The sequence below is a fragment of the Zonotrichia albicollis genome, chromosome 11, assembly GCF_047830755.1.
Source record: "Zonotrichia albicollis isolate bZonAlb1 chromosome 11, bZonAlb1.hap1, whole genome shotgun sequence".
Classification (NCBI taxonomy): domain Eukaryota; kingdom Metazoa; phylum Chordata; class Aves; order Passeriformes; family Passerellidae; genus Zonotrichia; species Zonotrichia albicollis.
Genome location: NC_133829.1, coordinates 17186458 through 17201909, shown reverse-complemented (window position 1 = coordinate 17201909; position 15452 = coordinate 17186458). Strand labels below are relative to the sequence as shown.

The following is a 15452-nucleotide window of genomic DNA, read 5'->3' as shown; positions in this document are numbered from 1 at the left end:
TGGATGGATGGAGCAGTATCCCAGCATGGGAGGGATTCACTCCAACCCCAGAATCCATCTGGGAATCTCCATCCACATCACAACAGGGCTCTGTCCCTGGACTTCAGGAATTTGTAGGAATGGCCTTTCCCAAGGGGATGTCAGGCCTGGGAAGGGTTGGAATACCCATTGGAAATCTCCTTCTGAAATTCCCACCTTCTGACAATGGGGACATCCCGGGAAGTGAATTCCATGTTCTCATCCCGAAAATCCACAGGGATACCAGGACAGGGATTTGGGGGAATATCAGGACAGGGATTTGGGGGAATATCAGGACAGGGATTCATGGGAAGAACAGAAATGCAGATCCAGGAATGAAATCCATAGAATGGTTATGGGAAGAGGAGAAACCCCAGTGGGACATCCAAAGGAATTCTGGCTGATCCCATATCCTGCTTTTCCCGTCTTCCATCCCAAGGTGAATCCAGGGAATTTCAGTTCGGCCTCAGGTGGACAAAAAATCCTTCAAAAATGGTTGGAGTGGGAGCACTTCCCAAAAAATCCTTCCGGGATCCAGGGAGAAAATCTGGGAAAAGCTGAACTTGGAGAATCCAAGGATTCCCATCCGGGTGGAGCTTTTCCGATGGGAATTCCATGGAAGACAATGGGAAAATGGGGATTATTCTATTCCCATTCCATGATTTCCCTCCCTCACCCTCCCACCTCAATGTTTATTGGAATTCCTTGGAATTTTCCATGGAAAAACTGGAAATTTTATCCCCAGAATGAATTCCTGCAGAGAATTTTCCCCCACATTTTCCCAGGCTCATCCAGGATTTACTGGGATCCCCTCCAGCTCTAATTCCCAAACCAATCCTGATTTTTTGTTTTCTCCCGTTCCCTTTGCTATTTTGGTTGGAAGGTCAGTTCAGTTTCCCACCTTTTCCCCATTCCTGCTTCTCCTGGAATTTTAAATCTGGAATTACCTGGACCTGACTGTGCAACTTCAGAAACCTGGAGCTGCTCCAGATTTCCTCTGGCTGGGGTTGGGAATTTGGGGATGCTCTGGAATTCAGGATTTGGGAGCTTTGGAATGGAGCTCCAAAAAACCCCATCCTGGATCATTTTCCTGCCAAAATTCCCAATTTTGGGGGGAGAATCCCATGGATTTGGAGTCATCTCAGCCCCGATTCCAGCAGGACGGAATTCCAGTCTTCCCAGAATATCCAGGTTTGGGAATGTCCAAGGAATTCATTCCCATTACCTGTGGGGGGAAAGGATGGGAATTCCCACGGGATTGGGATCTTCTGGAGCCCCTGGACAATGGGATTTGTTTGGTGCAAATGTTGGACAGGTCTTGGGGATTTGGAGATTTGGAGTTTGAGATTTGGGATTTCAGGTTGGGGATTTGGGATTTGGGATTGGGGATTTGGGATTTCAGATTTGGGACTGTGGATTGGGGATTGAGGATTTAAGGGATTGAGGATTTAAGGATGTGGAATTTGGGATCTGGAATTGGGGATGTGAGGATTTGGGATTTGGGGTTTGAAATTTCGATTTGGGATTTCAGACTGGGGATCTGGGATTGGGGATTCGGGAATTTTGGATTTGGGGTTTGAGATTTCAGATTTCAGATTGGGGATTTAAGGATTTGAGGACTTGAGGATTTGGGGTTTCAGATTTGGATTGAGGATTTGGGGTTTAGGGATTTGATACTGGGGAATCCTTTGGGAATCCTCTCCACCCCCTGCATCTGGGAATTTCTCCTGCCCCAGTGTTGGGATCAGAACCTTCCGGATCCCCAGAACCTTCTGGAAAGTGGGGAATTCCTGCTGGAATGTCGGGAAGGAGGCGATTCCCCAATTCCAGCCGGGAGTTTGAGATTCCCCCGGTCCTGCTATCCCCAGAAATCCCGATCCCAAAAATTCCCGGGTTTTTCCGGGATTGGCCGCTCCAGCGCGGGCTGATGGCGCCCCCTGGCGGCGACACCGCCCGTGACACCCGCGGGGTTCGGGGTTTGGGATTTGGGATCCGGGGATTTGGGATCTGGGATTTGGGATCCAGGGTTTGGGGTTTGAGACTTGGGATCCAGGGCTCGGAATTTGGGATTTGGGATCCGGGATTTGGGATCCAGGGTTCGGGGTTTGGGATTTGAGATTGAGGATTTGGGATCCAGGGTTTGGGGTTCTAGATTTGGGATCCAGGATTCAGGGTTTGGGATTTGGGATCGGAGGTTTGGGATTTGGAGTTTGGGATCCGGGATTTAGGATCTGGGGATTTGGGATCCGGCATTTGGGATCCAGGGTTTGGGATTTGGGATCTGGCATTTGAGAGCTGTGGTTTGGGATTTGGGGATTTGGGGTTTAGTGTTTAGGATCTGGAATCCAGGATCTGGGATTTGGGGTTTGGAAACAGGGATTTGGGATCTGGGGTTTGGGGATTGGGATTTGAGAATTGGGTATTTGGGGTCTGGGATTTTGGGTTTAGGAATTTGGAATTGTCCCGGAGTTCCATCCCGCCCGGCTCCATCAACTCCGGCATTCCCAGAGGGGAAAACCCCTGGAATTTCTGGGAGATGCAGAGGGGTTTGGGATCCCACCAGCCACGAGATTTGGGATGTGGGAATTCCCTCCTCCAATCCCGTTTTCTATTCAACATCCCCCCAAAAAAAAGAAGGAGGTTCCAGCCAAATTCCCGATTAATTCCAGGCGTTCTCTGCCATAATTCAGGATTTAATATCCAGGAGGAAAACTCCAAATGGCCCCGAAGAGACAAAATCTGGGAGAAAATCCCATTTTTGGGCAGGGTTTTCCTTTGGGAAGGGGCTTTTCCAGGGAAAATCGGGAAATGGTGGGAATCGGGCGGGAAAAGGGATCCTTGAAGGGTTCAAAAAGCGGGAAAAGGGAAATTCCACTTTTTTTATCCCGGCTGGATGTAATTCCCGCCTTCTCCCGGAGGGTAGGACCCGCTCTAGAGGCGCTTCCAGGGACTGAATACCGAGGAATTCCACCCAAAATTCACTCCGGGAGTCACAAAAAGTGGGGAAAAGTGGAAATTCCAAGTTTTTTTCCCCGCCTGGATGCACTTCCGGAGTGCGGGAACCGCTCCGGGAGCGAAGCCTTGGAGCGAATCCCGCGAATTCCAGCAGAATTCCTCCCGGAGGAGGAGGCGGGAGAGGGAGAGGGAGGAAGGCTCGGAAAGGGGGGAGAAGGAAAAAGAAGAGGAAAAGGCAGAGGAGGAAAAGAGGAGGAGGACGAGGAAGGTTTGGGAAAGGAGAAGAAGGAGGAGAAAGAAAAAGAGGAGGGAGAGGGAGGAAAGTTTGGAAAAGGAGAAGGAGGAGGAGGGGGGGGGGAAAGAAGAGGAGGAGGCGGGGTCGGAGGAGGAGGAGAAGGGAGGAAGGCTTGGAAAAGGAGGAGAAGGAAAAGGAGGAGGAGGAGGAGGAGGAGGAGGAAAAAGAGGAGGAGGAGAAGGAAAAGGAGGAGGAGAGGAGAAGGAAGTGGAGGGACCAAGGCTTGGAAAAGGAGAAGGAAAAATAGGAGAAAGAGAAGGAGAAGGAAGAAAAGGAGGAGGAAAAAAAGGAAAAGAGGAGGAGGAGAAGGAAAAAGAGGAGGAGGAGAAGGAAAGGAGGAGGAGGAGGAGGCAGAGGCGGAGGCGCTCCCGGCGCGCTCTGAGCGGGACGGGCCCGAGCGGCGCTGCCCCGGCCGGGGGTGCCACCACCAGCGGCGCCACCAGCGGTGCCACCACCACCAGCGGTGCCACCAGCGGTGCCACCAGCAGTGCCAGCAGCAGCAGCAGCAGCGGCGCAGCCACTCGGGGCCGTGGGGCGGCGATGGCGGCGGGGCTGTGGCGGCGCGGGGCGCTCTGGGCCGCGCTGCTGCTGCTGGCGGCGGCGCAGGAGCCGTGGCGGCAGCTGATCCAGTGGGAGAACAACGGGCGGCTCTACAGCCTGCTCAACAGCGGCGCCGAGTTCGTGCCCGCCGGGCAGGAGCGGCCCCCGGGCAGCCGCCTGTGGCTGGCGGGCACCGCGGGGACAGCGGGGACAGCGGGGACAGCGGGCAGCGTCCGCCGCCAGGCGCCCGCCTCGGGGACAGTGCGGGGACAAGCGCGACATCCCTTCGGGTTCGGCCAGGTGCCGCCCAACTGGCGGGACGGAGCGCTGGGCGACGGCGGCGCGGGGGGACAGCGGCGACAAGCGGCGCGCGGGCGGCAGGCGACAGCCTCGGGGGTGGCCGTGTCGTCGTTCGCCTTCGCCTCGGCGGGACAGCCGCCCTTCGTCGCCGCGGGGGTGGCGGGACAGCCGCCCTTTGTCGCCGCGGGGGTGGCACCGCACGGGGAGCGCCCCGAGGGTGTCCCCGCGTCGCGGAGCGCGGTGGCGGCGGGGACAGGGATGGGGACGGGGATGGGGACACCTATGGGGACAGGAATGGGGACAGGGATGGGGACACCTATGGAGACAGGAATGGGAACGGGGATGGGGACATCTATGGGGACAGGAATGGGAACGGGGATGGGGACCCCGATGGGGGCAGGAATGGGGACAGGGATGGGGACAGGGTTGGGGACACCTATGGGGACAGGGTTGGGGACAGGGTTGGGGACAGGGACCGGGGCGGCGTTCCCGCTGCAGCCCCGCGCGCTCCCCGAGGGTTTCGGGGAGGAGCCGCCGCCGTTCGGAGCGGCGGGAGTGCCGCTGGATCGCCGCTACTCGCACAGCCTGTACCACGACGGCGGCGCCGAGGCGCAGACCGGGACGGGATCCATGGAAAATCTGGGATTTGGGGCGCAGTTCCCGCCCCACGAGGCGCAGCCGCCGTTCCGGGCGCCCGAATCCTTTGGGGTCGCTCATCCCGAGCCCTTCATTCCCGAAATTCCTCAGGCCGTGCCCGACAGCCAAGCGCGGCTCAGCGTGGGCAGCGTCTACAGGCCCAGCTTTGGGGCCAGAGGTGAGTTTGGGGCTTCCTTGGGACGGGCGGAATTCCCGGGATTGGAGTTTGGGAATGATGGGAACGGGGCTGGGAATGGGATGGGGCTGGGCTGTAATCGGGGTCATCCCATAATTTTGGGATAAGGCTGTGCTGTGTCCCAGCGCACCCCAAATTTGTGGGATGGGATTGTGCTGTGTCCTAGGGCAATCCTGGGGTCTGTCCCAGGTAACTCCATGCTGGATCCCATTTTTCCATGGGCTATTTGGGATGGAATGGGGCTGGATTCTGGTTATTCATGGGTGTTTATCCCATTGGTTTTTCCATGGGATGGGATAGGGCTGGATCCTGTGGATCCCATGGTTATCCATGGGATATCTATGATGGGACAGTTCTGGATCCTGGTTACCCGTGGACTGTTTATCCCATTTTTCCATGGGATATTTGGGATGGGACAGGGCTGGATCCTGGTTATCCATAGGGTGTTTATCTAAGTTATCCATGGGATATTTAGGATGGAACAGGGCTGGATCTTGGTTATCCATGGGATATTTGGAATGGAACAGGGCTAGTTCCCAGTTATCCATGGGGTGTTTATCCCATTTTTCCATGGGTTATTTGGGATGGGACAGGGCTGGATCCTGGTTATCCAACCAGGACATGCTCCATTCCCGGATTTTTGGGAATGACAGACAGATCCGTGCTCCTGTCACTCCGGGGTCACTCAGGGGTCGCTTCCTCCCCATCCCGATAAAATCCCATGGATTTGGGCTGAACCTTCCAAGAGTTTCCAAGCCCTCAGAGCCACTCCCAGCCCATCCCTTGGGAATCCCATCCCAGCCTGACCCCGTGCCCTGCCCAGCCCCATCCCAGTTTTCTGGGAAAAGCCATCCCGGAGGATTTGGGGTGGTGGGAAGGGCCCAGCCCTGCCCTACACAAACAGGGGGGGAATGCTGCAGGAAAAACTCGGGAATGGGGATTTTTGGGATTGCAGAGAAGCTGGGATTGGGGCACGGGAGGTGAAGGATGGGAGGGATTTCGGAACACATTCAGGGAATGCCAGAATTCCCAAGGCTCTGGAGGGACACTCGAGGACAGCTGCCCTGCCGATGACCCAGCAAAAATTCCGGCCAAATTCCCTGGGAAAGATTCCGGCCAAATTCCCCCTTGGCAGCGTCCGTGTCCTTCCAGGATCCCGCGAGGTGCCGGTGGCTCCAGCAGGGAATTCTGGACACCCAAATTCCCGGAGCTTCCCCCTTTTCCTGGAGAAATTTCACAGGAATCCAGCTGATCCCCTCATATCCCGGGTCACTCGCGGTGTTTTGGGAATGTTGTCACCTCCCTGTCACCTCCCGGGGATCCTAATTGGAGCAAACGATGGCTGGCGCCGGATCCGGTGTTAATTGTTAATTATTAATTATTAATGATTAATTCCACGGCCAAAGCTCCTCGGGAGCCTCCTAATCCCGGCCGGATCCGCCAGGAATGTTCGGCATTGCCGGCCCCCGGCCGGGGTTAATGAGGGAAGGAATCCGATCCCGCTGCTTCCAGCGGGGAATTCTCGGGGTTTCTGAGGGAATGGGGGCCTGGGGAAATCTGGGAACAGGGGCTGGGAAAATTCCAGGCCTGATCCAGAGGTGGGAGGGACGGGAGCAGCTCCTGGGGGTGGGGAATGGGATCCAGATTCCAAAAGTTTTCCCTACCCAGATCCCAAACCCGATTCCTTTTCCAGGGGGTTTCTTCATCCTGATCCCAACCCTGATCCCATCTCCAAAATCTTCCTGACCCCAATCCCAACCCAGATCTCATCTCCAGGAGTTTCCTCATCCCAATCCCCACCTGGATCCCATCTCTGGGGGCTTCCTGATCTCCGATCCCATCTCCAGGGATTTCTTCTTCCTAATCCCAACCCCAATCCCATCTCCAGCAGTTCCCTCACCCGAGCCCAACCCAGATCCCATCTCCAAAACTTCCAGACCCCAATCCCTGCCCAGATCCCACTTCTTGGGGTTCTTCATCCCAATCCTGATCCTGATCTCATCTCCAGGGGTTCCTCATCCTGATTCCAACCTGGATCCCATCCCTAGTGGTTTTTCCAAACCTGATCCCAAGCTGGATCCCATTTCCAGGAGGGCTTTTCCCCCTGCCCCCATGGATTGGGTCCCCAGGGCTGGGTTTGGAAGGAAAGAGGGATTTGGGAATTCCATGGGGCGCTGTCGATTTGGGTCCCACTAAGGGGGAGTTTGGTGTCGCCCCCGGATGGGCCGGGAGCTGTCGGAATTCCCAGGAAAGTCTCCCTGTGGTGGGGTCAAGTTTGGGATTGGGGTGGCTCTGGGGCTGGGAATCCCGGGATTCTGTGGGGATGGAGGAGGGATTGGGATTGATAGGATTGGGAGGGGATGGGATACATTTGGGATCGATGGGATGGGATTGATGGAATGGGATGGGATGGGATGAGATTGGAATTGAGTTTGGGATGGGATTGGGATTGATGGGATGGGATTGGGATTGTGAATGGAATTGGAATTAGGATTGGGAATGGGAATGGGAATGGGATGGGATTGATGGGATGGGAAGCTGGAATCCCCTTGGTCTCTCTGGCCGTCCCCATTTCCACTCCCTCCATTTCCAGCCTCCCCCACTCCCACTTATCCATGGGATTCTCCCTGTGGGATTTTCCCGCTGATCCCATACACCTGCACAAACAGGGCCCACGATCCCGATTTTCCCTGCGAATGGATGGAAATCTCCTCTGGCAACTCCCAGGGTGGCCGAGGGGCCGGGTGGGAAAACCAAAAACCTTTTCCCAATGGGATTGTCCCGATCTGGGGTCGATTTTCCCTGGATTTTTGGGAAGCCTCAGCAAAAACCCCCTGGAATTTGGGGTGGAATGGGGACAATTCCAGAAGCAGAGATCCTGACATCCTGTGAATTCCAAAGGTTTGACCCCAAAAAGGAAGAGTGAGATCCTATAAAAACAACGGGGCCATCCCAGGGCAGAATCCAGCGGGAAAGGGGAAAATCCAAATCCCATAAAACTCCCCGTTGGTCCCGGAGTCAGATTTCGCTCCGGGGCTTCCAAGAATTCCTTGGAATAAACAACAGCAGGGAGGGAAAAAAATTCTGAAAGGATGGAAAACTTTTCCTTGGCTGGCCCGAGGTGGTTTTCCATGGGGTTTTTTTGTTAGGAATTTTTTAAGGGATGGGGGAGAAGTTTTTTCTGAGCTCTCCCCGTTTTTTTGGGTACCCCCGGGAATTACATCAGCGGGAATGGGGCAGGAAATGAGCTCCAAAGGAATGACGTGATCCCTCCCGGGAAGGCAGGCCCAGAAACAAGGAGGCATTGTTCTCCTTTCCAGGGAAAAAATGGGGGAAAAAATGGGGGAAAAAATGGGGGAAATGGGGAAAAATTGGGGAAAACTGGGGAAAACAGGGAAAAATGTGGAAAAAAATAGGGGGAAATGGGGAAAAATCCCATTTTCCAGCAGGTCTCAGATCTGATCCCGGTTTTCCGCAATCCCTGTTCCCAATCCTGATCCCGTTTCCCGCAGGGCTCCCGGACCTGGTCCCCGACCCCAACTATGTCCAGGCCTCCACGTACGTGCAGAGAGCTCACCTGTACTCGCTGCGCTGCGCCGCCGAGGAGCGCTGCCTGGCCAGGTGCCGCTCACCCGCGGGGACACACCGGGGACACACCGGGGACACTGGGGACACACCGATGGACAGACGGACACGTTAGGGACACACAGACACACCGACGGACAGACGGACACACCGGGGACACACGGACACACCGACGGACACACCGGGGACACTGACAGACACACCGACAGACAGACGGACACGTTAGGGACAGACAGACACGTTAGGGTCACACGGACACGTTAGGGACACACCGACACACTGGGGACACTGACAGACACACCAACCGACAGACGGACACACCGGGGACACTGACAGACACACCGACGGACACACGGACACACTGGGGACACACGGACACACCGGGGACACTGGGGACACACCGACGGACAGACAGACACACCGGGGACACACGGACACACCGACGGACACACCGGGGACACTGACAGACACACCAACGGACAGACGGACACACCAATGGACAGACAGACACACCGACGGACACTGACAGGCACATTAGGGACACACGGACGCACCGGGGACACTGACAGACACACCGACGGACAGACGGACACATTAGGGACACACGGACACACCGGGGACACTGACAGACACACCGACGGACAGACGGACACACCGACGGACAGACGGACACACCGACGGACACTGACAGGCACATTAGGGACACACGGACGGACTGGGGACACTGACAGACACACCGATGGACAGACGGACACACCGACGGACACACTGGGGACACACGGACACACTGGGGACACTGACAGACACACCGACAGACAGACGGACACACCAATGGACACACGGACACACCGGGGACACTGACAGACACACTGATGGACAGACGGACACGTTAGGGACACACGGACACACCGGGGACACTGACAGACACACCGACGGACAGACGGACACACCGACGGACACACTGGGGACACATGGACACACCGACAGACAGACGGACACGTTAGGGACACACCGGGGACATACCAGGGACACACCGGGGACACTGACAGACACACCGACGGACAGACGGACACACCGATGGACAGACAGACACGTTAGGGACACACGGATACACAGACACGCAGGGACACTGGGGACACCGGGGACACCCCGACACATGGACGCACAGGGACATGGGACACAGGGGAGATGGGACACGAGATACGGGACATGGGACACGGGACACGGGACATGGGACATGGGACAATGGGATATGGGATATGGGATATGGGACACGGGATGTGGGATATGGAATATGGGACATGGGACAGGGGATATGGGACACGGGATAGAGGGATATGGGATACAGGATATGGGGTATAGGATACAGGATACAGGACACAGGGGAGACAGGAGACATGGGATATGGGACACGGGATACAGGATATAAGATATAGGACATGGGAATGGGACAACAGGAATGGGACATGAGATATGGGAGAGACATGGGATACAGGAATGGGACATGGGATATGGGAACGGGATATGGGATATGGGAACAGGATATGGGACACAGGACCCGTGAATGAGACACAGGATCCGGGATATGGGAGACAGGACATGGGATCTGGGAATGATACATGGAATATGGGAATGGGACATGGGATTTGAGATCTGGGAACAGGACACAGGATACGGGAATGGGACACAGGATCTGGGAATGGGACATGGGATCCAGGAATGGGAAATAGGATATGGGAATGGGACACGGGCATGGGATCCAGGAATGGGACGTGGGACATGGGAGAGATGGGATCCTGGGAATGCAGGATGGGATTCTGGGAATGGGAGACAAAAAATTCCCGGGAATGCCAGAAAGGATTCTGGGAATGGGAGAGAATTCCCGAGACTGGGAGCGCTCTGGGTTTGGGGGGATGTGGGGAGGAAAGCAGAAAGGGGGAGGAAGGGGGGCTGGGGTGAGCGGGAAATGGGGAAATTTTGGGAAGGAGGGGATGGGGGGAGATGGGGGTGAAGGGAGGGGAGATGGAGACAGAGGGAATCCTGGGATGAGGGAAAAGTGGGGTGAAAGAGGGACTGGAATGAGCGGGAATCCTGGGATGAGGGGAGATGGAGACAGAGGGAATTCTGGGATGAGGGGGAGGTGGGGATACCCAGGGGGAGGGAGAGAGGGTCGGGCTGGGGGGTGGAGAAGGGGGAGGGTCCGATGGGGGAGAGGGAGGAGGAGGGAAGGGGAAAAGGGGAGAGGGAAGGATGGGAGAAAGGGAAAAGGGAAGGGAAAAAGGGGAAAAAGGGAAAGGGAAGTGAAGGGTGGAGGGGAGGGAAGGGGAAGGGAAAAAGGAGAAAAGAGGGGTAAGAAAAAAGGGGGAAAAAGGGGGGAAGAAAAAGGGGGGAAAAGAGGAAGGGAAAAAGGGGAATGGAAATGGTGGAAAGGAAGGGAAGGGAAGGGAAGGGATGGGAAGGGAAGGGAAGGGAAGGGAAGGGAAGGGAAGGGAAGGGAAGGGAAGGGAAGGGAAGGGAAGGGAAGGGAAAGGGAAAGGGAAAGGGAAAGGGAAAGGGAAAGGGAAAGGAAAAGGAAAAGGAAAAGGAAAAGGAAAAGGAAAAGGAAAAGGCACTGGGAACAAGCCCAGAATTTCCTCCCTCTATCCCTTCCTTTCCCACGGGAGGGAATTCCATGCAAAAACGGGAATTCCCCCTGAAGGGAGGGGCCAGGGCGGTGCCAGCAGTGCCACCACTGTCCCTGTCCCTGTCCCTGTCCCCAGCACGGCGTACGCGGCCGAGGCCACCGACTACGACGTGCGGGTGCTGCTGCGCTTCCCGCAGCGCGTCAAGAACCAGGGCACGGCCGACTTCCTGCCCAGCCAGCCCCGCCACCGCTGGCAGTGGCACAGCTGCCACCAGTGAGTGTCCCCAGGTGTCCCCAACACCGGCACCCAGCCCGGTGGCAGCTCCAAGGGCTTTGGTGGCGCTTTGGTGGCATTTCCCCGTTTGGTGGCTTTGTTTTGGCATGCTGCAGTGCGGTGTCACCTTTTGTGAGCTCTTCATCCCCAAAGCCACCGTGATGGTGGCAGTGGCACAGCTGCCACCACTGAGTGTCCCCAGATGTCCCCAACCTCAGCCCAGCCCTGGGTGGCAGGTCTAGGGGCTTTGGTGGCACTTTGGTGGTGTTTCCCCATTTGGTGGCTTTGTTTTGGGGTCTTCCTTCATCTCTTTGTCCCAAAGCCAACGTGTTAGTGGGAGTGACACAACTGCCACCAGTGAATGTCCCCAGCTGTCCCCAGCCTCTGCCCACCCCCTGCTAGTAGGTCCAAGGGATTTGGTGGCACTTTGGTGGCACTTTGGTGGTGTTTCCCCATTTGGTGGCTTCGTTTAGGGGTCTTTCTTCACCTCTTTGTCCCCAAAGCCGCCATTCATGATGGTGGCAGTGGCACAGCTGCCACCACTGAGTGTCCCCAGGGCTCCCCAGCTCATCCCCAGGCACTACCACAGCATGGCGGAGTCCCCTCAATGTCCCCTCAATGTCCCCTGATTGTGCCCACTGTCTCTTGACTGTCCCCTGCTGTCCCCTGACTGTCCCCTGACTGTCCCCTCAGTGTCCCCAGCCTGTCCCCATGGTGTCCCCATGTCCCCAGGTACTACCACAGCATGGCAGCATTCAGCCACTGTGACCTGCTGGATGTCCCCTGAGTGTCCCCAGATATTCCTTTGGTTGTCCCCTGCCTCTCCCCATGACTGTCCCCTGAGTGTCCCCTGATTGTCCCCTGCTGTCCTCATGATTGCCCCATTGCCCTGAATGTCCTCTGGATGTCCCCAAAGTGTCCCCCTGGTGTCCCCAGGCACTACCACAGCATGGCAGAGTTCAGCCACTATGACCTGCTGGATGTCCCCTGAGTGTCCCCTTAGTGTCCCCTCACTGTCCTCATGATTGCCCCATTGCCCTGAATGTCCTCTGAATGTCCCCAAAGTGTCCCCCTGGTGTCCCCAGGCACTACCACAGCATGGCAGAGTTCAGCCACTATGCCCTGCTGGATGTCACCTGAATGTCCCCAGAGTGTCCCTTGATTGTCCCCTGACTATTCCTGTGAATGTCCCCTGGGTGCTCCTTTGAGTGTCCCCTTGAATGTCCCCGTAATGTCCCCTGATTTATCCCACACCTTGTCCCCTGACTGTCCCCATGATTGTCCCCCTAAGTGTCCCCACTGTCCCCTGACCCTCCCCAGAGTGTCCCAAAGTGTCCCCTGAGTGTCCCCACGGTGTCCCCAGGCACTACCACAGCATGGCGTAGTTCAGCCACTATGACCTGCTGGATGTCCCCATGCTGTCACCCTGGTGTCCCCAGCCTGTCCCCATGGTGTCCCCTGAGTGTCCCCACAGTGTCCCCACGGTGTCCCCATGGTGTCCCCAGGCACTACCACAGCATGGCGGAGTTCAGCCACTATGACCTGCTGGATGTCACCTCGGGCCGCCGGGTGGCCGAGGGACACAAGGCCAGCTTCTGCCTGGAGGACACCACCTGCGACTTCGGCCACCTCAAGCGCTATGCCTGCACCGCCCACACCCAGGTGACACCAGGGGACAATGGCCTTTGCCACTTCTGTCACTTTCGGTCCCTTTAAGTCCCTTTCATCTCCCGTTCTCCTCCCTTTTTTGTCCCTTTTGGTCCCTTTTGTCCCCATTTGTGGCACTGTGTCTGCTCTGCCCACACCCAGGTGACACCTGGGGACAGCATCCTTTGCCACTTCTGTCACTTTTTGTCCCTTTTTTGTCCCCTTTTCTCCATTTTTTGTCCCTTTTGGTCCCTTTGGTCCCAATTTGTGGCACTATGCCCACACCCAGGTGACACTGAGAGAACAAAGGAGTTCCCTTTCCTCCCCCATTTTCCCCCATTTTTACACCTTTTTTCCCCCCCTTTTTCACCATTTTTCCTCTTTTTCCCATTTTTGCCCAATTTCCCCATTTCTCCCCACATTTCTCCCCTGCAGGATCTCTCCTTGGGCTGTTACAACACCCGAGGGATCCCTTTTGATCCTTCTTTTTATGTCCTTTTTCGCCCATTTTTTAACCTTTTTTCTCCCTTTTTTGTAATTTTTTCCCATTTTCCCCCCCCATTTTTTCCCATTTTGCCCAATTTCCCCATTTCTTCCCCCATTTCCCACCGAGGGGCTCAGCCCACACTGTTATGACACTCAGAGTCCTGTTTTCCCCCCATTTTTCTCCTCCAATTCCCCAATTTTTAACCTTTTTTCCTCCTTTTTTTTTTTCATTTTTTCCTTTCTTCTCCCTTTTCTCCCCATTTTTGCCCAATTTCCCCATTTCTCACCCCATTTTCCCCCCACAGGGGCTCAGCCCAGGCTGCTATGACACCTACAACGCCGACATCGACTGCCAGTGGATCGACATCACCGACGTCCCCCCAGGGAACTACATCCTCAAGGTTGGGGACATCTGGGGACATTTGGGGACATTTTGGGGTGGAAAATCCCAATTCTGGCCCAGATTGGGATTTTCCCCTTTCCCAGGTTATTGTGGGCTTTCCCAGGTTATTGTGGGGATTTTTTCCTTTCCTTTTCCCCGTTTTGGGATTTTTTTTAGTTTCCTTTTCCCTGTTAATTTTTGGCATTTTTTCCCCTTCCCTTTCCCTATTTTGGGATATCCCCTAATTCTCCTTTTCCCTTTTGGGATTTCTTTCCCTTTCCTCCATTCCAGCCTGAATTTCCATGTTTTTTTTTTTTTTTTCCCTGCTGATTTTTGGGATCCTTTTCCCGGATTTTCCCCTATCCCAGGTCCAGGTCAATCCCAAATATTTGGTGCTGGAGTCGGATTTCACCAACAACGTCGTGCGCTGCCACATCCACTACACCGGGCGCTTCGTGTCCGCCTCCAACTGCCGCATCGCCCAGTAAGGAATTCCTGATCCCAAATAAAACCCATCCCCAAAAAAAACCCATCCCAAAAAAAAAAAAAAAATCCCCAAAAACCCTGATCCTAAAAAAACCCAAGCCAAAAAAACCCTATTAAAAAAAACCCCGATCCCAAAAAAACACTTCCCAAAAAATCCCATCCCGAAATAAACCTCAATCCCAAAAACCCCTGATCCCCCCCCAAAAAAAAACCCCAAGCCCAAAAAACCCAAATAAAAAAAATCTTGATCCCAAAAACATCCGATACCAAAAAATCCCCATCCTAAAAATCCCCCATCCCAAATAAAACCCAATTCAAAAAAATCCCAACCTGAAAAAAACCCCAATTACAAAAAAAAGACCCCATCCCAAAAAAACCCACCCCAAAAAACCCCATCCCAAAAAAATCCCAAAAAATCCCCATCCCAAAAAAAAAACCCTGAAAGAAAAATCCCAATTCCAAAAACACTCATCACAAAACAAAAAAAATCCCAAAAATTCTTGAGCCCAATAAAACCCCATCCCAAAAAAACTCCATCCTAAAAATCCCCCATCCCAAAAATACACAAATCCCCAAAAAACCCCCATCCCAAAAATACACAAATCCCCAAAATTCCCCCATCCCAAAAAATCCCAATCCCCAAAAAATCCCCATTTTGGGGGATGGAGATTTTTGGAATAGGGATTTTTTTGAATGGGAGGTTTTTTGGGATGGTTTATTTGGGAATTGGGATTGTACTTCTTTTCCTTGGAATTTGGGGTGGCCATTGGGAATTTCCTCCTTTCCCATGGAATCTTATGGGTTTTGCTCATTTGGGGTCAGGTTTTTTCCTCCTTCCCCATGGAATTTTCTGGGATTTTCCCGTTTTCCCTGCAGATCCTGACGGCAGCGGAACCCCAGGAGTGTCACCCGTCCCCTTTCCCGGGAAGTTCCCGAGGTGGCTCCGCTGCGTTCCCAAAGTTTCCCCTTTTCCCAATAAAAAGCGGGGAAGCCACGAGGACTCTTGGGAATCGTTTTTATCCCAAATTT

General features: G+C 54.8%; 1 protein-coding gene across 2 annotated transcripts; it reads left to right on the top strand.

Annotated features, from left to right (window-relative positions):
* The first annotated feature begins 3690 nt into the window (after positions 1 to 3690).
* Positions 3691 to 15447, top strand: LOXL1 (lysyl oxidase like 1). Of its 2 annotated transcripts, XM_074549616.1 has the most exons (7): positions 3695 to 4922; positions 8453 to 8561; positions 11285 to 11422; positions 12928 to 13084; positions 13861 to 13956; positions 14306 to 14421; positions 15300 to 15447. In XM_074549616.1, exons 1-7 carry the CDS (start codon positions 3809 to 3811, stop codon positions 15304 to 15306), a joined length of 1737 nt encoding a protein of 578 aa, XP_074405717.1. In that variant the 5' UTR covers positions 3695 to 3808; the 3' UTR covers positions 15307 to 15447. The 2 variants fall into 2 exon arrangements, with proteins under 2 accessions (XP_074405718.1, XP_074405717.1); XM_074549617.1 differs by lacking the exons at positions 12928 to 13084; positions 13861 to 13956; positions 14306 to 14421; positions 15300 to 15447 and adding an exon at positions 12000 to 12066 and having other exon boundaries at positions 3691 to 4922.
* Positions 15448 to 15452: the final 5 nt, after the last annotated feature.

Excerpts from the sequence above, each read along its gene's own strand:
- LOXL1 (XM_074549616.1), top strand. The coding sequence starts at position 3,809 with ATGGCGGCGGGGCTGTGGCGGCGCGGGGCGCTCTGGGCCGCGCTGCTG. Across the intron at positions 4,923-8,452 it reads GCCCAGCTTTGGGGCCAGAG|GGCTCCCGGACCTGGTCCCC; the intron begins GTGAGTTTGGGG and ends CGTTTCCCGCAG. Across the intron at positions 13,957-14,305 it reads CAGGGAACTACATCCTCAAG|GTCCAGGTCAATCCCAAATA; the intron begins GTTGGGGACATC and ends CCCCTATCCCAG.